Here is a 21415-nt window from a genome sequence, read left to right as displayed (position 1 = left end):
TTCCCCCCACCAGAGCTTACCAGTCTTCGACAGAAGGTCGCCTACCTGGATAAGGAGTTCAGCAAAGCTCAGAAGGTACCTCCCTTCACCCACTCGCCCACCCATGCTTCCCTGTAGCCAACTGACTCATTCATCTATCCAGTGAACAACTACAGGGAAGCAGGCCTAATGGTACATGCTGCCATTAGTCATTCAAAACGCTCTCATGGAAGTCTCTATAGTTTGCTAATTTTATCTAATCCTGCTTAATTATCAATTGATTTTAATTTACTCTTAATGCATTTTCTATTTCAATTATTCAGTCTCATTCACTGACTTCTAACTACATAGTAACATCCGTAGGTGAATCTGCCTTGAATCTACCTTCTATTCTTCACTCACACTTCTACCTTGTGCTCTCACATCCCATCCCCTTCCTGGTCCTGTTGGTAAAGTGAGACTAGACCTACCTCTCAGATGGTCTGAAGATGAAATAGCATATAACCTATTATGGTCCCTCAAGGCATTAAAGGCTTTCAAAGGAAAGCCTCTTTCTTCACTGCTCTGTCCCTACACACAGTTCAGTGTTATGTACCCTATAAATATTTGTTAGATGTAGGAACATATGGTACAGAAAATCTGGCAGTCAGGAAGCTGGGCTTCTCTGTGGTGGGGTGCTGATTGCCCCACATGGCAGTGCCCTCAGCTGCTCAGCAAAGGAACAGCAGTTTTCATGGTACATGAGAAGGATCCACGTAGATGCATTTGGACCACTGTAGCAATGCACCCACAGTTTCTGAGCCTAGAGAATCAGCCCATGAAGGGTTGAATACTAGTGCTTAGTATTGAATACTAAGGTTGAATACTCAAGTGCTTAGAGGAAAGCGTGTAAGCAGGATGCATTCACTCACTCACTCACTCTCATTATTCCTGTGGACTATATATTTCATGCAAATTCTGTGGTTGAAGACACATCCCCCAACCAATCATCATTGCCCCCACCCCCGACACTTGCCACAATGTCTCCATACCCTAGTGAGGGAGTCCATCTCTGTTCACCTTATCTCTCTTCCCACCCCTCACCTTTAGGCACTGAGCAAGAGCAAGAAAGCTCAGGTAAGGGGACCCATGGTGGGTGAATGTGTCTGGAAGTCTGAGGGACGATATTTCTGTATGCTGGGATCTCCTGGTACTGGCCTTTCTTTCTCTGTGTGTGCACTTGCATCTGTGTCTACCTCACTGCCATGTGTCTGTATGTCTGTCTTTATTTTCCTGTGCTTGTCTCATTCCGTGTCTCTTTGTCATTCCTTCTCCCTTTCTGGCTGTCCTCTCTGAGGCTCTCTATGCCTGCCTTCCTGTTCCTCTCTGACTCTTGCTTCTCTCCCCAACGTTCACTTTTTCTCTCCCTCACCTGTTCCCATCTGTCATCATTTCCCTTTTCTTCTTTCCCTTTCTTTCTCTCTCTGACTCCTTGTTTCTTTCTCCCCCCTCCATTCCTTGTCTCTTCCTGACTCATTTCTTTCCCTGACCCTCTCTCTCTTCCTTCTGTCCTGTTCTCCCTCCCATTGATCTTTCTGTTCCTATCTCTCTTCCTGCCTTTTCTTTTTTCTCTCTCACTCTTCCATCCCTCTCTCCTTCCCTATCCCCCTTTCTCCTTCTCTCTCTTCCTCCTCTCTCGCCTCTTTCTGTCTCCCCTTCTCTTTCCTCCCACTGTCTCCCCTCGTGTCCCTCTCTCCTCCCATGTGTATCTTCCCTTCTTTCTACCCTCTCATGTCTGTCTCTCTCCTTCCCTGTATCTCCTGATTTCTCCCATCTCATTGTCTGGGCCCTACGTTCCTCCCCTCACCCTCCACCGTCATTTTCTCCCTGTCTGTTTCTTTGCCCTATCTCTCCATTTTTTCTGTCCTTATTCGAGACCTGGCCCATGTCTGTCACTGCAGGAAGTCGAGGGGCTGCTGAGTGAAAATGAGATGCTGCAGGCAAAGCTTCACAGCCAAGAGGAGGACTTTCGTTTGCAGAACAGCACGCTTATGGCAGAGTTCAGCAAGGTGCTGGTGCCTGGGACAACCGAGGGGGATCCAGGGGGATCCGAGGGGTAGGGGCCCCTGGGCTGAAGCTGAAGGGCAGCTGAAGGTGGTGGACAGAGGCTGGCCCTGGATCACTGTCCATGGTGCTGAAGCAGATCCTGGATCTGTGCTGGGGGGGTGGTGATTTGACAAATGGGGCCACTCACTATGCTGGGATTAGAAGGCTGCAAGCCTTGACAACAGCTGGTTCCAGACAAAATCATTTCTTTCTTTAAGCTTCAAGTCCCCCTGTGTATATTTGGGAGATGATGCTAGGGAGTTCCAGGTTATTGGAGGGTCTTAGGTAAAGTTCCTATGCTTAGCATGAGACAGAAAAATGTCTTATTTTATTTTTTTTTAAATATTTTATTTATTTATTTATTCGTGAGAGACACACAGAGAGAGAGAGAGAGAGGCAGAGACACAGGCAGAGGGAGAAGCAGGCTCCATGTAGGGAGCCAGATGCGGGACTCAATCCTGGGACTCCAGGATCACACCCTGGGTTAAAAGCAGGCGCTAAACCACTAAGCCACCCAGGGATCCCCTAGAAAAATGTTTTAGCTGCTTCCCTTTGCTCTTCCTTTCCCTTCATCTGATATAACTCTGGGGTTCTAATTCTTCTAGATAATTCATCCCGGATTGGATAATTCTATTTCTTCAATGATTATAGTGTCCTGGCTGTTTCTAAACCTACTGGGGAGTTAGAGATATTGTCTGTTGTTGTTTCCTTATCTATCTTCTATGTCCATGGTCAATAAGTCTCTAAGGTTTTAGTGTTTATTTAAGGAAAAAAATCTTTATGGCAACAAGAATGGTATTTTCAGGACTCCATGTGAGAATGTAGTACTTAAGATCTTAAAAAACAAAATATGAAAACAACCTTTAAACAGGTACAATTTCAAAAGAGGTGATTTAATAACTAATAGTTAAGAGCCATTAGACCTAGATTAAACTCTTGGCTCTACCTTTTACTAACTGTAACCTTGAGCAAGTGACTTGACCTACCTGCTTCTTGTTTCCAAGATGTTTAAATTGGAAATGATAATGATGCCACCCGCATTGCAGGGACTTTTATGAGGATTGAATGGATTAATATCTGTAAACAACTTATAACAGAGCTTTGTAGTAGTATTGGCTATGTAGGTATTAGCGACTCATAATATTCTTTTATTATTACTGATTCGTTTTCCCTCTAAAATATTTTTTGACTACCTAAAAATCTCAGAATCATCCTGTGGCCCTGCTCTACCTCAGCCCTTACTACCTCTTATCTGTTCTATTCCCTCAGCCTTCTTGCTGTTCTCCTTGATTCTAGTTTCTCCTACCACCTTATGCCCTAGAGGTTCTCCTGACTTGCAGGCCTTACCGCATCACTCCTTTAAGCAATAGCTCCAAGTGGGTCCTTGACCCTGACTCTTCAGAGCCCCTGGTTCTCACATAATAGCTGACCCCATTGCCTCACTTCTCACTGCTTCCTGCCTCCAGCCTCAATGATATTGTGGTTCTTTTAGGATGAGGCAAAGACAGGCATTCCTCCATCAATCCAGCTTGTGTTTCTCAGCACCTGCCCTGAGCCAGGCACTGGCCCAGGTATAGAACCTCCTTCATAATCCCCCTCCTCCTCCTGGGAACCAGAAGTGCTCACAGGCCTGCCTCTACCACTTTCTTGCCAAAATATTTCAGCTCCATTTATTCTTCAGTAAATAGTTACTGAGCAGCCCTGGCATGCTTTACGTCCTGGAAATAGTTGTGAACAGCACAACATGGCTCCCACTCTTGGGTAGCCTACATTCTGAATGTGGGATGAGGAGAAAGATAATGCATTAGAAAAAAATAATAGAGGTGCCTGGCTGGCTCAGGAGCATGCAGTTCTTGACCTTGGGGTTGTGAGTTCGAGCTCCATATTGAGTATAGAGATTACTTAAAAATAAAATCTTAAAAATATAATGGTACAGACGATTGACAGTTACACAGTGCTTACTGCCTACCAGGTCCTATTCAATGTGCTCTACATTACTCATTTATTCTTACAATGAGCCAGTGGGATATCATTAGTATCCCTACTGAGCAGATAAGGAAAACCAAGCCCCAGAGAGATGAAGTAATTTGTCTCAAGACCACATGGCTAATAAATGGCAGAGTTCACAGCCATTTATTAGCTGTGAAACCAAGCAGGCTGGTTTCAGAATCTGTGCTTGTGACTCGGTGTTATAGAACAGAGTGTAATTGTCAATCACAATCTATAATCCAAGTATTTGCAGAGCTTTAAGAAATTAAAACATACTTGGTCAATTTATTTTTTTTAATTTTATTTATTTTTTTTACTTGGTCAATTTAATTGCAATTAGTACTAGGTAAGGAAGAAATGAGCAGAGTGCTGTGCTAGAGAGTGTCGGAATTTCTATGTTGGGGAAATACTTCAAGGGTGACATTTGAGCAGAGCACTGAAGGACGCAAAGGAGCCAATCATGTGAATAACTGGATGAAAGGAATAGTGTTCTGGGTAGAAAATATCCCAGGCAAGAGAATAAAAATTCTCTGTGAACCTCAGTATTCTCATTTGAAAATGGAGACAGGGGATCTTGTCAGGACCGCTGTGAGAACCCCAGGAGTTGAGCAAGGGGCTGGCCTAGTTTTATTTGCATTGTACATTTCTCCAAAGCTGAGGGCTGACGATGAGGGGCTGTGGGCAGCACTGCCTTTGGAAATGTCCTGAAAGCTGTCTGTGGTGTCCAGGCACCCAGACACAGACACTCTCTCCCACCTCACAGAAGAGGTCTGTCAGTGGGCCTGTTTGTGATGCTGACATCCTGGACTAGCAGCTTCTGGTAGGAGCCTGCCTGGGGTCTTGGATTACGACTATGAGGTTGGCATCGGGCAAGCAGAAAATTCTCAATGTCCTCAATCCTCTGACTCTGCCACTTAACAGATAGGTGAATTTGAAGTTATCTGATATTTGTGCCTCAGCGTCCTTATCTGTGAAGTGGGGATAATGAGTATCGACAGCACCTACATCACGGGCATTATAGGAATTACGTGAACTGTAAGGTGCATTAGCCAAGCACTATGTATATTGCAGCAAATATTGTTCTGATTCCCCGCTTCTCTTCTCCTTCCTCCCCTGCTCAGCTCTGCAGCCAGATGGAGCAGCTGGAGCGGGAGAACCAGCAACTGAAGGATGGAGCTGCCAGGGCAGGCGCTGCCCCAGCCGGGAGTCTTGTGGATGGTGAGCTGCTGAGGCTGCAGGCAGAGAACACAGCCTTGCAGAAGAATGTGGCAGGTATAAACAGGCCCCTCTTGGGGATGCGGGAACCTCGGAGATTGAGCAGGGTGTTTCCCCCTGGAGGAAGGGGTAGGGCTTCAGAATGAGGCTTGGCCCTGCCATGAACCTCTGTATAACTTCAGACAAGCCATTTCACCTCTGAGCCAAAGCTTCCTCATCTACAGAATGCTTGTGGTTATGTCTGCCACCTGGAAGATTCCAGTAGAGTTCAGATGATGAGTGGTAACTTTCTGAGTTGGGTTCAGTGCCTGGTACCTACCAAATGTTACAGGTTAGCAGATTGAACATCAGAAAGGAGCTGTTTGCTAAACAGAGAAAGTGAATGAAGGAACTTTCAGAAAACTCTGAGCCCAGATTGTCAATGGGGTCTGGGATGAAGGCTCAAAGAAACCTTGGTAGAGTGTGGGAGGGTCCCAATGTGGGGATGTTTGGAGAGTTGCTGGGGCTTGTGTGGTGGGTTGTATTTCGGTGATCAGGAGGGAGACTTTGTAGGTTGGGTTGAGGATTAGGAGGTTATAGAATTCAGCTGTAAGTAGCAGATAGAGGATGGTAGGCGGCACCTTGGAGGGCTATGGGTGGGGCCTGGGGTGCAGGGAGTGGGGCTCAGGAAACCAGCTTGGACTGATTTGATGGTAGACGGGGTTTCAGTGGATGGTGGGGCCTAAAAGATTTTTTTAAAGGTTTTTGTATTTATTCATGAGAGAGAGAGAGAGACAGAGACACAGAGACACAGAGACACAGGCAGAGGGAGAAGCAGGCTCCATGCAGGGAGCCCAATGTGACACTCGATCCCAGGTCTCCCGGATCATACCTTGGGCCGAAGGCAAGCGCTAAGCCACTGAGCCACTCAGGGATCCCGTAGGGCCTAAAAGATTTATGAGGAGTGTGGATGGGGCTGAGCCTTTGTCTTGTTGGCTTTTGGTCATTTGGGGCAGGGTCTGTTCTACCTGAGGGGTCCAAGGCCCACTTTTCCATCTACTTGAAGCATGGCAAGGGTCTTCAGAGACCACCTCACCCATCATATACTTATGTTCTACCCACCAGCCCTGCAAGAGCGCTATGGGAAAGAGGCTAGGAGATCCCAACCTGCCAGTGAGGGCCAAGGAGACCCCCCGGGGGGCCAAGCCTCCACCGTCCCAGCCCCCATGCCATTGGCGGAAGTGGAGTTGAAGTGGGAAATGGAGAAGGAAGAAAAGAGATTGCTCTGGGAGCAATTGCAAGGCTTGGAGGTGAGTCTGACCCTGTTGGGGCTGGGGTGGCAGGAGGCAGGCAGGTGCCCTAGGTCTGCCTATGGTCACATGGAGATGTCTGTGACATCACCAACATCACCAACTCGTGGGCTGATGGATTAGTGGGGCAGGAGGGCAGGGGAAGGCACAAGCCTTAACTCCCCTTTTGCTGATATTAACTCTCTCCCTCCTCCTTCCCCACAGAGCTCAAAGCAGGCTGAAACATCCAGACTACAGGAGGAGCTTGCTAAGGTAGGGCTGAGCTTTCCCTGGACTTTCTCCCCACCCCACTCCCCACCTACCATGCTTCCCCTGGCAGGGTATAAGGAGCAGAGTACCTACTCCATGTCAAAGCCTTAGTTTCATCATCTGTGAAATGGAGAAACTCACATTTATATCTGAGTTGCTTTCGACATGGAAGAAACTAAGGTGGTTCCTCTGTCTTGTGGATGGCAAGCCCCATCTCTCCCTCCTGTGTCCTCTCAGCTCTCCTGGTTTATCCATCCATCCAAGCATTTATAGACTATTGGCTTTTTTCTAAAAAAAATATTTTATTTAGGGCAGCCCTGGTGGCCCAGTGGTTTGGTGCTGCCTTCTGCCTGGGGTATGATCCTGGAGACCCGCAATCGGGTCCCACGTCAGGCTTCCTGCATGGAGTCTGCTTCTCTCCCTCTCCTTCTGCCTGTGTCTCTGCCTCTCTCTCTCTCTCTCTCTCTCTCTCTCTCTCTCTCTCTCTGTCTGTCATGAATAAATAAATGACAAGCTTAAAATTTTTTTTAATTAATTAATTTATTCATGAGAAACACAGAAAGGAGGGGGGGTAGAGGCAGAGACCTAGGCAGAGGGAGAAGCAGGCTCCATGCAAGGAGCCTAATGTGGGACTCAATCCCAGATCCCAGGATCACACCCTGAGCCAAAGGCAGACGCTCAACCGCTGAGCCACCCAGGCATCCCTAGACTACTGGCTCTTAGGAACTGGAGACCCAGTGATGAGGCAGACAATAATGATCCTGCTTTCTAGGCCTTCTGCCCTAGCCATTCTTTTTTTAAAGATATTTATTTACTTTATTTTTATTTATTTTTAGTTTTTTAAAGATTTCATTTATTTATTCATGAGAGACACATAGAAAGAGAGAGGCAGAGACACAGGCAGAGGGAGAAATAGGCTCTAAGCAGGAAGCCTGATGTGGGACTCGATCCCAGGACTCCGGGATCACGCCCTGAGCCAAAGGGAGACACTCAACCGCTGAGCCAGGTGTCCCAAGATTTTTATTTATGTCTTAGATAGAGCCAGCAAACAGAAGCAGGGGGAGCAGCAGGCAGAGGGAGAGGGAGAAACAGACTCCCCGCCTGATGCATGGCTTGAACCCAGGACCCCGGGATCATGACCTGAGCTAAAGGCAGACACCTAACTGACTAAGCCACTCAGGTGCCCCTGCCCTAGCCATTCTATGATGTGGCTGTCAGTCGATATGTTGGGGGCATGAATGCTGGCTTTTGGAGCCTGAGGGAGCTAGGTGGAGATCATGTTGTTGCCATTGACCACCTGGGCAACCAAATTACTTAATCTTTCTGAGGCTCAGTTTCCCCATTTATAAAACCAGTAGTCCTCGCTTCTCAGGACTGTTTTGAGGATTCCACAAGATAACATAAGTAACTCCAAGCTTCTGGAAAGGACTTAGTGAAAAATGTCTATAACTACTAAATTTATTTTTGTCTTTACTAAAATGTTATCACTTGTCTGTACCCCCACCCCTTCCCAAGCTCTCTGAGAAACTGAAAAAGAAACAAGAAAGGTAAATTTCTTTGCTTCCTGAGACAGGGGCAGGGGCTTGCGGGGGGACCAGCTGGGAAACCAGCTTGTGGAACTGACCCATTTATGTCTGTCTCTCTGTGCCCAGTTTCTGCCGTCTGCAGACAGAAAAGGAGACACTATTCAACGACAGCCGGTAACTAGCAGGGGTGGGTGTATATCCAGACAGTGGGGACAGTGCCCAGCAGAATTGTCTGAAGACCACAGAGGCAGAGCTGGGAGATAGGGCCTCAGGGCATGGTCACCATGCCCCCCATCATCCCCAGGAATAAGATTGAGGAGTTGCAGCAGAAGAAGGAAGCTGATCTCAAAGCCCAGTTGGCTCGCACTCAGAAGCTGCAGCAAGAACTCGAAGCTGCCAATCAGGTGAACAGCTGGATTCTGGGATTGCTGGGATAGAGGCCAGGGCTGGGAGTCCAGGGAACACTGAGGTCTACAGAGACTAGTTGGGGAATCCAGTAGTTCCTGTGTTGGAAATATAGGGACTGGGTGGGTCCCAGGGACCTCCAGGAACTAGGAAAATGGGAACTAGGGAGCCCCGAGAGCTCTAGGAGTTAGCCTATGAGTCTGTATGAATCAAAGATCTCAGGGGGTGCTGAGGACTTGGAGGCTGTGTACCACAAGTTCAGATGAATCTGAAACTGCTGGGGGATTGGAGACAGGAGTCTGGAGAAATCTGTGGTCACTGAGGACTTGGACCAGGAGCTGGAATGAACCTGAACTCCCTGGATGTTGGGTGACTTTAAGACCTATGGGATCTGGATAGATAGAACTTTCAAGGGTAGACAGGTGGGCCTGGAGGCTAACTGTATTTGAGGCCTTCAGGGTATGGGGGCTGCTTTGTGGGGCTGAGACAACTAGAAAGTTGGATCACTTGCTCTGAGTGATCCTAAGACCTCTGGACACTATAAATAAAAAAAAATTGGTGAGTCTAAGACATCCAGAGACTGAAGCAAAAGTCTAGGTGGGGGCAGCCCAGGTGGCTCAGCGGTTTAGTGCCAACTTCAGTCCAGGGCGTGATCCTGGAGACCAGAGTCCCACATCGGGCTCCCTGCATGGAGCCTGCTTCTCCCTCTGCCTGTGTCTCTGCCTCTGTGTGTGTGTGTGTGTGTGTCTCTCATGAATAAATAAATAAAATTTTTTTAAAAAGTCTAGGTGGGTGTCAGGCTCCTGAGAGTTAGGGGCTAGGGAACTTTAAAGCCTCCAGGCTTACCTCCTAAGGCAGGTGAGTCTGAGATCCGTTGGATTAAGGGATACAATGGTTTGTGGGTTTAAGCCCCTGAGAGCTGGGGACAGAGTCTGGGTAAAACTGGGTCTTCAGTTACCTGTGTCTGAAGATTCCCAGAGATTGGGGACAGAAGTGGCAGGTGGGGGGGTGGTTAGGAGCTGGAAACTAGGAGATTGTATGAGTTTGAGACCTCTAGGGTTTGGGGCTCTGAGTTTGGGTGGGCCCTGTGTGTGACTCTTGGGAGCTAGAGACACAGGGATGGAGTATATCTGAAACCCGTGGGTGTTGGGGTCAGGAGTCTGGGTGAAGCTATAGCCTCTGGAGGCTAAGTGTGTCTGAGAATTCTGGTGCCTCCAAGCCAGAATCTGGGTGAGTGTGAGCCATCTACGGATCAAGGGTGGGGTGAGTTTGAAATCCCCAAAAGCTTAGGGTTTGTTTTTTTTTAGATTTTATTTATTGATTCATGAGAGACATGGGGGGCGGGGGAGAGAGAGAGAGAGGGAGAGAGAGGCAGAGACACAGGCAGAGGGAGAAGCAGGCTCCATGCAGGGAGCCTTACGTGGGACTCAATCCTGGGTCTCCAGGATCATGCCCTGGGCTGAAAGCAGCGCTAAACTGCTAAGCCACCTGGGCTGCCCAAGCTTAGGTGTTTTTCTAAGATTCTTAGACCTGGAATACAGGGTCTGAGGCCCCTGGGGTAATGACTTAGAATTTGGGTGAGCCTGAGTCTGACAGCTGGGTAGTCTTAGGACCCTCAAGTGCTGGAGACATGCTATCAGGTGGTCAGAGAGGGAGTCTGTACAGTTACATGCTCCCCAGGAGATGCTGAGGTCTGTAACGGGTTCCCCTGACCTGTTCCCTCCAGAGCTTGGCGGAATTAAGAGATCAGTGGCAGGGGGAGCGCCTGGAGCATGCAGCAGCTCTGCGAGCCCTCCAAGATCAGGTACCTGGTACCGGGCAACTTCTGGGAGGTGGAGGGGTGAGTAGGTGGGGGGCAGCCTCTGCAGGTATTGTACAGGCAGGGAAGGCCCCAGGGGATTGTGTTTCCCATGGTAGTGGTGCATGTGCACTCATGTGCTTCCTTTCTTGGCCATGGGTGGGTCCTGTCCCTCTGTTCTGGATCCACTCTCACATGTTTTGGGGATGGGGCCAGGTATCCATCCAGAGTGCAGATGCACAAGAACAAGTGGAAGGACTTCTGGCTGAGAATAATGCCTTGAGGACTAGCCTGGCTGCCCTGGAGCAGGTATAGGATACTTGGGAGCTGTCACTGATCCCTCTCCAATTTCCCATCTCTTTCTGCTTCTGATCCACATTAGGGCAGGGCAGTCTGGACCTCATGCTGTTCTGCCTCTGTTTCTGTTTGATCCTCAGGTTCTCCTTTCTTTCTTTCTTTCTTTCTTTCTTTCTTTCTTTCTTTTCTTTCTTTTCTTTCTTTTCTTTCTTTTCTTTCCTTTCTTTCTTTCACATAAGCAGCAGGAGGTGAGGGGCAGGGAGAGAGAGAGAGACAGAGAATCTTAAGCAGGTTCTATGCCCAGCATGGAGCCTGATGCCGGGCTCGATCTCACAACCCTGAGATCATGACCTGAGCCGAAATCAAGAGTCAGATGCTTAACCAACTGAGCCACCCAGGTGCCTCTCTCGGCTTCTTTTTCTGATGGTTTCCACCTCTCTTCTCTCTGGCCACCCACCCCTGCTTCTCTCGCGTTTTCTAGTTTCTCTCCAGTAAAGGACAAGAAGTGTACTAATCTTAAGTGTTCATTCAGTGAACCATATCTACCTGTTGGTCTGTCTATCTCCATGTGGCTACCACCCAGATCGAGATTTAGAGCATTTTCAGCACCCCAGAAGGTCTCTTTTGCCCTTCCCAATCAATATTTCCCCAGAAATAACCACTCCCCTGAAATTCTTTCTCTTTCCTCCTGGCTCTCTTCCCGCCTGCCTTCTTGTCTCCCCAGAACCGGGAGACTCAAACCCCTATGTCTGGCCCTTGGGGGATGGGACGGCTTTTCACTCTGCTTCCCATCACCCCCGTTCATCCCAGATCCAAACAGCAAAGACCCAAGAACTCAATACACTCCGAGATGAGAATGCTGGGCTGGCAGCTGATTTGCAGCAGCGGCAGACTGAGTATGAGGAGCTCATGGGACAGAAAGATGACCTCAACTCCCAATTGCAGGTGACCTCTTTAGCTCCGACCTGGCTTCTCCCACTTCCCTCACACTGGCTCTGTGGGATCCTCCACAAGGTGCAGGCAGGAGGACTGTGGAGTTGGGAGCATCTGGGTTCCAATCTGGTCTCCTAACTTATTAGTACCTTGGGTCCCAGACCATATTTTCCTTCGCTGAGACTGAGCCTCTGCAGTTAGACAGGATAGCCATTTCTGAGTCCATGGAATCAACTGGAATCACAGTAGATTAGGTTAAGTAAGATAAAAGTTTAGATCTCTCTCATAGAAGTGTTCAGGTGGGTTGTCTAGGGATGGAATGATGGCTTTGCCATGACCCAGGTTTCTTCCACATTGCTGCCTTCAACTCAAGACTTCTGTCTTGGTAGCCAGGATGCTTGCCCAGGCCCTCCCTTCATCATGTTTGTTTTCCATCTGGAAAGAAGGAGGAAAGAGGGATGGTCCCAGCATGGCCCTTTCCTTTCTGAGCATAACCTATGTTATCCTCACCACTTCCACATCTGGAAATTAATCATATGTTCACACCTCACCACAAGGTAGGCAAGGAAAAGTCACCTTGACAACCCTGTGTGTGTCTAACTATGAAATTTCTTGCTAGGGTCAGAGGGAAGAATGCAGAGAAGGCTGGGGAAATTGCTAGCAATGTCTGCCCTGTTTCTTATCTAGAAATAGAGAGAACAATACCAATTTTACTGGGGTTAAGGGAGACCTGCCTACCAGAGGTGTCCTGGGCGACAATTGCCTCCCAGAGGCTCTTTTTTTTTAAAAGATCCTATTTATTTATTTATTTATTTATTTATTTATTTATTTATTTATTTGAGAGAGATAGTGTGTACAAGTAGTACAAGCAGGAGGAACAGCAGGCAGAAGCAGAGGGAGAGGGAGAAGCAGGCTCCCTGCTGAGCAGGGAGCCGTACACAAGGCAGGGCTTGATCCCAGGCCCTGGGGATCTGGGATAGTGAGCCACCTGGGAGCCCCCCCACCCCAGGCTCTTGATCAAACTCCTTTCCTCTGTCCCCCTCATTAGGAGTCATTACGTGCCAATAGTCGGCTCTTAGAACAGCTTCAAGAAATCGGGCAGGAGAAGGAGCAACTGACCCAGGAACTACAGGAGGCTCGGAAGGTGGGCAGCTCTGGAAGGTGGGGAGCTGGGATGGGGAGGGATTGGCCCTAGTCCGTGGGAAGGGAGCAGGTATGTGGGCCAACATCATGGGAACAGCAAAGGATGGAAAGTGACCAGTGCCATGTGGCTAGGTGAGTGACTCAGCTAGTTCTGGGGCTATGGGAAGGAGGCACAGTTGAGCCTATTCCTTGGGGCCTGGAGAGAGCAAGGTAGGCCTTGTCTGATGTTGAAGAGGATAGCTGACTGGCATCCTCCCCCCTTGCCCACACTGCCCCTTCCTGCCACCAGAGTGCCGAAAAGCGGAAGGCCATGCTGGATGAGCTGGCAATGGAGACACTGCAGGAGAAGTCCCAGCACAAGGAAGAGCTGGGAGCCGTCCGACTGAGGCATGAGAAGGAGGTGCTGGGGGTGCGTGCCCGCTATGAGCGCGAGCTCCGAGAGCTTCATGAAGACAAGAAGAGGCAGGAGGAGGAACTCCGTGGGCAGATTCGTGAGGAGAAGGTGGGTGGGTGGGTGATAATGTTTTTCCATCCCCAAAAAAGGGAGCACAGCATCACTGATGGGGCTAGGGGATAGTGTGGCTGTGGTGCCCACCCCTCCACCTGCCCCACCCCACCATGACGGTCTTCCTTCTCCCAGGCTCGAACACGAGAGTTGGAGAATCTCCAGCAAACGGTGGAGGAACTTCAAGCTCAGGTACATTCTATGGATGGAGCCAAGGGCTGGTTTGAACGGCGCCTGAAGGAGGCCGAGGTAAGTCAGTGCCTAATGAGGCACCAAGGACTGTTAGGTGACACCCATGCCACACTAGGGGACTGGGGGTGGTCAGGCCCCAGAACATTCTGAAACACTCTGGACTCAGGTCTCCCTGCAGCCTCACCAGCTCCAACAGCAGCCTTCATGGGATCAGGGGACAGTCAGCAGTAAGGTAGACTGTTGGAGGCGCAGATTTGAAAAGACAGCCCTGCCTTCTGAAACTGCTTCTGTCAGGAAATTATTGTAATATCCTGATTTTATTTGAACAAGGACTTTTACTGCCAGTTTGGGGGAACACTCATAATAGTACCTAAGAGGAAGTATCCTGCAATAGGGAAGAGCACAGAGGCTGGAGGGAGTCATGATTTGTCTGGGTCTGAGTCCTGGCTAGGCCACTTGCTAATAACTGTGGGCAACTTACCTGGCCTGTGGCCTGTTTTCTTCATCAATAAAAAAAGGGATAATAATAGTATCTGCCATGTGGGTATTATGGGAAGATGATATAATATGAGTCAATGAGCGTAAAATCCCTATAACATTCCCGGCATGCAGTAAGTGATGTGTTATATTTTGTTAGAACAAAACCAAATCAGATGCACATGTCAGTTGGTGATTTAAATGGCGCAGCCTCTAGATGTGCCACTCCTGTGTACTGCCTAAGGGCACACAGTACTCCGTGTGGGGGTGTCTTCTGCATGCCTGCAGGCCCCTGCTGCCATCGCACCCTGGACTGGCCGTGCCGTCCTCTGAGGGGGCCATGGCCAGACAGAGACTTGTCCCGTAGGAATCTCTGCAGCAGCAGCAGCAGGATCAAGAGGAAGCCCTCAAGCAGTGCCAGGAGCAGCACTCTGGCGAGCTGAAGGTACCCACTGCCTAATGGTGTTCTCCTCTCTCCTGGGAGGGCCGGGCTCTGGAGGGGGTGCCGAGCCCTGGGGGTGGGGTGGGGAATGGATGTTTCCCAGGCAGAGGCCTAGCTTCCTCCTGGTTTGCAGAGCAAGGAAGAGGAGCTACAGGGCCTGCGGGATCAGCTCCAGCAAGCCCAGGAGGAGCGGGACTGCCATCTGAAGACCATCAGCAACCTGAAACAGGTCACTTGCCCCTCCAGGGGCCCAGACACACCCTGGGCCGTGGTGTAGTCACAGGGCAGAGGTAGGGAAGGCCCAGCATGCAGCCATCCTGGCAGCCTCTAGCTGTGCATTTCGTTGGCCCACAGGAGGTGAAGGACACAGTGGACGGGCAGCGGATCCTGGAAAAGAAGGGCAGTGCTGCGGTATGATGGGGAGATGGTCAAGCATGCCCCTGCCTCCAGCCTGTGGGACCACTGGGCCTCAGCCTGCCTCTGTCGCCCCTATTCCCCACAGCTCAAGGACCTCAAGCGGCAGCTACATCTGGAGCGGAAAAGGGCCGATAAGCTGCAGGAGCGGCTACAGGACATCCTTACCAACAGCAAGAGCCGCTCTGGTGAGGGGCCTGGACTCAGAGGGCAGGACAAGCGAGGGGTGGGATCGATGGGCAGGGGCGGGGGCGAGGGGCGGGCTTGGGCCCTAGGGCCAGAGCTGCTTCCTGCACCTGCTATGCTGGGCTCCCCTGCACTTTCTGCCCCTCTTGAACTTGGTCTGTCTGTCTCTCTTTCTCCTGCTCTCTGCCTTGCCTTCTTCCGTGTCTCTCCTCTGTTTTGATCTCTCTGTGCTGTGTCATGCCATCTCTCTCTCTCTCTGTCTTTCCCTACTTTCTCTCTCCTTTTCTTCTGCTGCTATTTTCTTCTTTGTCCCTTTAACACATTCTCTCTCCCGTTCATCCCCCCATTTTTGTCTGCATCTTGGCTGGATCTTCACAACCCTCTCATGCACATCCCCACACCTCACCAGGTATCTCTAAATCCCCTGTATCCATTCTCTCATTCTGTAAATGTGGACTGAGCCCATGTGCTCACATCTGGGGTCCTTGATAGTAAACCCCCTGAAATACTGTCCTCCAGGAGCTCCTAGTTGAGCTAGGGAGACAGACTTACATTCAGATAGCAACACTGTGGCGTTATCACATTCAGCTAAAATCCATGTTCTTTCTGCCACTCTAGGCAGAAGATAAAACAAAAAACCTTGGGTTGCTTTGGACTTTTTTAAAGAAGGAAATGGCCTATAAATATGTTTAAATAAATAGATATAATGTAGTGGTGAGGGCTCTGGTGCATCTCCCATGTCTCAAGCTCAGAGAAAACTTGCTCCCTTGTCCTCCCCCTGCAGCCATAAGCTCTTGCTGGAGATCCTTGGAGAAGGGATGTCAGCCCTTCTCCCGGATACCGGGAAGCAGCTGCAAGAGTGGAAACCCAAGCTCAGTGGGCCTGTTTTAAGTGACATGGCAAAAACGGATGCATCTCTCACTCCATCTCTGTGTCTCTGAGGCATTCTCTCTCCTGAAGTCACCTCCCTTTATAAAGGAGTTTTGTTTCTGTTTTCTACACATTAGTGTACAAATCAACAAGCAGATTCCAGTGGTCCTTGTCCATAAAGAAATGCCGATTTAGGGTCACGTTTACATGTCTGTCTCCATCTTTTCTCCCCCCTTGTCTCTGCTCGGACTTGTGTCCTCTCATCTGCTGTGGCTTGCTGTCTGTCTTGGTTTCTCTTCTGCGTGTGGTCTTGCCCCCAGGCTCTCTCCAGCCTTGGGTCCTCTTTGTATGGACCCCGAGTCTGAGTGCATACATCCCTTGATGCCCATATGTGTCCACACTGCCCACTCCTTCCCAGCCTCTTCACCTTTGTTTCTCTTCTGGCAGATGCGTTTGCCCAGAGAGGCAACTTTTCTTTTTTCTGTTTCTGCCTCTCCTGTCATACTGTCCATTTCCACCTTTCCCATGCCCCAGTGTTACTTTACCTCATTCCATCTCTGTCAAATCTATTTCTGCCTCTTCCTGCCAGTCGCTGCCCTGGGACCCTAGGGGATTGGGGCTCAGGTTTCTCTTCCTTCTCTACCCAAGGCCTTGAGGAGCTAGTTCTCTCAGAGATGAACTCACCCAGCCGGACCCAGACTGGGGACAGCAGTAGCGTCTCGTCCTTCAGCTACCGGGAGATTTTGCGGGAGAAGGAAAGCTCCACTGTTCCAGCCAGGGTAAGGGGCAAGGAAGAGCTGACAGCCCAGCTTCCCCTACCCAAACTCTGGGATCCTCCTTAGGCCCTCCCTTGTAGCCATCTGCCTCTCTGGGCCTAGCATACACATTTTCTTAGCAACTTTTCTCTAAGCTTGACAGCTCAGATTCAGATTGCCAAATTGAGGATAAGCAGATTATTCTCTCTGTCCCTCTGCTCTCTTATCTGTGATGTGAGCTAATTCCACCTTTCCCGCTGTCATAAAATATGTAGCTTATAGCAGGTGCATGATCATGTAGGAGGTCCTTTTATCCAACTCACAATTATCACTTGCTTACTTTCGTCTATTGTGTCAGCTTCCTGGCCAGCCACTTTTATTTGGAAATCCATAAGTAGTATGTGTACCGTGTAGAAAAATTTTAAAAACACACACATGCAAGTTTTTTTTAATCCAAAGAAACTACCTCTTCACCATCCAGAGATCACCACTATAAACCCTTGGTTCAATACCCTTCTAGATCTTGCTCTCTTTCTTTTTCAAAAAGATTTTATTTATTTGAAAGAGAGAAAGAGCAAGTAGGGGAAGAGAGAGAGGGGGAATCTCAAGCAGACTCTGTGCTGAGTATGGAACCTGACGAGGAGCTTGATCTCATGACCCCGAGATCATAATCTGAGCTGAAACCAAGAGTCAGATGCTTTAACTCACTGAGCCACCCAGGTGCACTTCTTTCTTAAACCTTAATGAAATTATAAGTAACCTGTTGATCAGCTGATCTTTATCCTCCCAATTTCTTAAATTTTTATCTCATCTAGTACTTAGACCTTAATCGTATTTCTTTGGTTGGCCCTAAAATGTCCTCTATTGGGCAGCCCCGGTGGCTCAGCAGTTTAGCGCCGCCTTTGGCCCAGGCTGTGATCCTGGAGACCCAGGATCAAGGCCGCTTCGGGCTCCCTGCATGGAGCCTGCTTCTCCCTCTGCCTGTATCTCTGCCTCTCTCTCTCTCTCTCTCTCTCTGTGTGTGTGTGTGTGTCTGTCATGAATAAATAAAATCTTTTTTAAAAATGTCCTCTAGGGATCCCTGGGTGGCGCAGCGGTTTGGCGCCTGCCTTTGGCCCAGGGCGCGATCCTGGAGACCCGGGATCGAATCCCACATCGGGCTCCCGGTGCATGGAGCCTGCTTCTCCCTCTGCCTGTGTCTCTGCCGCGCTCTCTCTCTCTCTGTGACTATCATAAAAAAAAAAAAAAAAAATGTCCTCTATTGCTAGTTTTATGAAAATCAGCATTCAGTTTCAGAGCACATGTCACATCCGGTTGCTTTATGTCCTTTAAGTCTCTTGAGTCTAGTGTGGTCACTTTGTTTTTCATGACACCAACCTGTAGAAGAAACCCACCAGGTGACCTGCAGAAAGTGTCCCACCTGTTGTGTTTTCCTGCTGGTTTCCTAGTGGTATTATTTAGCTTGTTCCTCTGTCCTACGGTTTTCCTGTCAACTGGAAATAAAACCTCTTATGCTACAGCCTCTCCCTTCATCCTCTCAATGAGGAAATAATGTGGTGGTTCCTTTTTTTTTTTACAGATTTTATTTATTCATGAGAGAGAGAGAGAGAGAGAGGTAGAGGCAGAGACAGAAGCAGGCTCCCTGTGTGGAGCCTGATGACGGGACTTGATCCCAGGACCCTGGGATCATGACCTGAGCCAAAGGCAGATGCTTAGCTGCTTAGCCACCCAGGTGCCCCAAAGTGGTGGTTCCTATGTCCCCCTTTAGGCAATGGGAGACCCAGAGTCTCCGTGGGTGCTGAGACTTGCCTACAGCCCCTGTTGCAGAGCCCACCTTCATCCTGCCCTGGCTTCCTCTTAGCCCCTGATCCTGTCTGGGGCAGGCAACAGCACTAAGCCTGGACTGGCCTCTCCCATCCTTTCCCTGCAGTCCTTATCCAGCAGCCCTCAGGCCCAGCCTCCACGGCCAGCAGAGCTGTCAGATGAGGAAGTGGCTGAGCTCTTTCAGCGCCTGGCAGAGACACAGCAAGAGAAATGGATGCTGGAGGAGAAGGTGCTGTCTGCCTGCTTGTCCTCACTTGGCACACCCTTGGAGAGGAGGCTGGGGCGGGGAGTGGGGAGGTCTGACTGGGCCCCTTGTTACGTGTAAACATGCTGGGCTACCATGCAGGTGAAGCACCTGGAAGTGAGCAGTGCCTCCATGGCGGAGGACCTTTGCCGGAAGAGCGCCATCATTGAGACCTATGTCATGGACAGCCGGATTGGTCAGTACCTTCTCACCAGCCTCACCCCTCCCCCGAATCTGGCCTCTGACCTGCCTCTTCCTCTCCTCCTTCCCCACTGTCTCCTGTCCTCTTGCAACTCAGCAAAAGTACTGACAAGGCCACAGCTGCTAGAGGGGGTGGGGAAGAGCAGGCCAGGCCTGTCCCTGTGTGTGTCTGTCTCTTACTTCCACTCTTCCATTCTGTCTGGGTATCTATCATTGCTCCATTCTCCTTTCTCCAGCCTGGCTCTGTCTCTCTCTCCCTCCTCTCCTCTCCCCATCTCTTCTTTCTGTCGCACCTCGTCATCTAGTATCACTGTGGCTACTGCCTGTCTCTCCTGTGTCTCCTCTGGAAGTCTTCATCCTCAGCATGTAGGACCCTTCAAGGGTCCTTAGCTCTTCCTCTCCCTTCTTCCACTGTATCTCCTCTTTTTCCCCCTTCCCCATCTTTGTTTCCTTTGTTCCTTTCTTTCAAACCTCGTCCTATCCCCGTTTCTCCCTTCTTAATCAGAACCACGCGGACTATGAGCTGACTATGCACTCTGTGTTTTGCATGCTATCAGAGACATTTTTCTAGCTCTGCTAGTTGGTGATTATCCCCATTTCTCAGGGCCACACAGCCAGTAAGCAATGGCCAGGTTTCACATGGCAAAACCTCTGCCTGCTACGTCACACGGCTTCTCCCCCACCTTTCACCCCCACTCTCTGTCTCCCTTTTCTGCCCCATCTATGTTGTCTCTCCGGCTCTGCCGAAGGGGTGGTTCTCAGCCTGGGCCCTTGCAGATGTGTCCGTGGCAGCAGGCCACACAGACCGCAGTGGGCTGGGCAGCGTTCTGAGAGACCTAGTGAAGCCAGGCGATGAGAACCTTCGGGAGATGAACAAGAAGCTACAGAACATGCTGGAGGAGCAACTCACCAAGAATATGCACTTGCACAAGGCGAGTGTGGCCTACCAGCCTACCCATCTCTCTATCTAACCACCTGCCTCCTTCACCACTCAGCCCCATGGGTCATCTGCCAGCACCCAAACCCTCCTCTCCCGCCCTACCCCCCCCACCCCATTCACTGAGCACACCTCCATCCTCACCTCCCCATCCTCCAGTCAACTCACTTGCTCTCACTTTTGTCTTTCACTGTTCGTCCACACATCTGTTCGTGCACACAGTCAGCTGACTTGCCCATCAACCCTGCCTTACTTGCCCATCTGCCCCCTACCCATCTAATCATCTGCCCCATGTCTTTCCACCCATTTCCTGACATACCTCCTCTCTCTCTCTCTCTTCCCTACTCATCAGTCACCCCTTTTCTTACCTTTACCCACCCACCCAGTGACCTGCCTGCCTACCTGTTATCTTCCATCTGTCCTCTGAACCATTCATTTGCCCACCTGTTTGCCTACCATGGTCCACCATGCATCCACCCACTCATCTACTTGCCCATCCTACCCCCCAGCTATTTCCCCCATTTCTGGGGGAGTCAGAAAGGATGCAGACCCAGCCCCTGCCTCTGAGAAGTAAGCTTACCATTAAGTAGAAAAACTGGTGGCAAGGTGAGGGTTGTAAACTCTGGCCACACCACACACAGCAGGTGATCTGCTCCCATTTCCATATTCCTAGGTTCCCTTCACCTGGGAGGCTCCCTATTTCCCCCTCCCCCCACCGGCCTCCCACATCTTTTCCATGTCCAGCCCACTGCTGAGGCTCTGTGAGCCTCTCCAGATACCTTCCTGTGCCAGACTAGACATAGCTGGGCATTGATTAATGAGGTGAGAAGGATAACACCCCAAGTTTAGTGAGGGAGCTTCCTCTGCTGCTTTCTCTAGTCCCTGATGGCTTGTTTGTTTCTTAGGACATCGAAGTTCTCTCCCAGGAAATTGTGCGGCTCAGCAAGGAGTGCGTGGGGTCCCCTGACCCAGACCTAGAACCGGGAGAAGCCAGCTAAAGACCTGCGGGCTGTACCTGCTCCCTCCCCTCCCCACCCCCCAGGACACCATCCCCTTGGGCTGTGGTGGGAAAATGGGGCTGCCACCAAAATCAAATAGGTTGGGAGACTGGACATTAAAGGGGTTGAAGGCCTGATGGCTGGTGTTAGTGACCCTGTTTTAGGGCAGAAGCCCCTGGGGAGTGGGGATCCTGAGGGGAGGGGCAGGGATTTCTCGTCTTTCTTGGCCCTGGCTCCCAGAGGCTTTTGCCTTCATCTCTGCATGAACTCTCCCTCCCCAGAGACCAACTGTTTTTTTTATTTTATTTTATTTTTTAATTTATGTCTGGAAGCCTGGCTACCCTGCATTTGGGATTGGGGATGTTGGGTGGGGCGCAGTCCGTGTTCAGCATTCTAACAACATGTGTGTGTATGTGTAAAGGCTGCAGCCAAAATACCATCTGGCCAGATGGGCCCACCCAC

General features: G+C 49.9%; 1 protein-coding gene across 4 annotated transcripts in view; it reads left to right on the top strand.

Annotated features, from left to right (window-relative positions):
- GRIPAP1 (GRIP1 associated protein 1) overlaps positions 1–21415 on the top strand; it is a 23676-nt gene extending 2261 nt beyond the window's left edge. Inside the window, exons 3-26 of one of the 4 annotated variants that reach the window (XM_025468701.3) lie at positions 14–75; positions 1069–1095; positions 1920–2027; positions 5175–5325; positions 6373–6557; positions 6762–6809; positions 8322–8353; positions 8459–8506; positions 8637–8736; positions 10464–10541; positions 10752–10844; positions 11643–11777; positions 12814–12909; positions 13198–13410; positions 13549–13662; positions 14450–14527; positions 14658–14753; positions 14879–14935; positions 15027–15126; positions 16643–16773; positions 18680–18802; positions 18920–19013; positions 19796–19950; positions 20861–21415. In XM_025468701.3, coding sequence (XP_025324486.1) covers positions 14–75; positions 1069–1095; positions 1920–2027; positions 5175–5325; positions 6373–6557; positions 6762–6809; positions 8322–8353; positions 8459–8506; positions 8637–8736; positions 10464–10541; positions 10752–10844; positions 11643–11777; positions 12814–12909; positions 13198–13410; positions 13549–13662; positions 14450–14527; positions 14658–14753; positions 14879–14935; positions 15027–15126; positions 16643–16773; positions 18680–18802; positions 18920–19013; positions 19796–19950; positions 20861–20953 — 2417 coding nt within the window. In that variant the 3' untranslated portion in view covers positions 20954–21415. Of the gene's footprint in view, positions 1–13; positions 76–1068; positions 1096–1919; positions 2028–4850; positions 4979–5174; positions 5326–6372; positions 6558–6761; positions 6810–8321; positions 8354–8458; positions 8507–8636; positions 8737–10463; positions 10542–10751; positions 10845–11642; positions 11778–12813; positions 12910–13197; positions 13411–13548; positions 13663–14449; positions 14528–14657; positions 14754–14878; positions 14936–15026; positions 15127–16642; positions 16774–18679; positions 18803–18919; positions 19014–19795; positions 19951–20860 lie in introns of those variants that run through there. The other 3 variants (XM_049107765.1, XM_025468704.3, XM_049107766.1) reach the window with 3 other exon arrangements.

This window comes from Canis lupus, chromosome X (genome assembly GCF_003254725.2).
Source record: "Canis lupus dingo isolate Sandy chromosome X, ASM325472v2, whole genome shotgun sequence".
In the NCBI taxonomy this organism is placed as follows: Eukaryota; Metazoa; Chordata; class Mammalia; order Carnivora; family Canidae; genus Canis; species Canis lupus.
The sequence above is the reverse complement of the archived record's forward strand: the minus strand, read 5'-3'. Positions and strand labels throughout refer to the sequence as shown.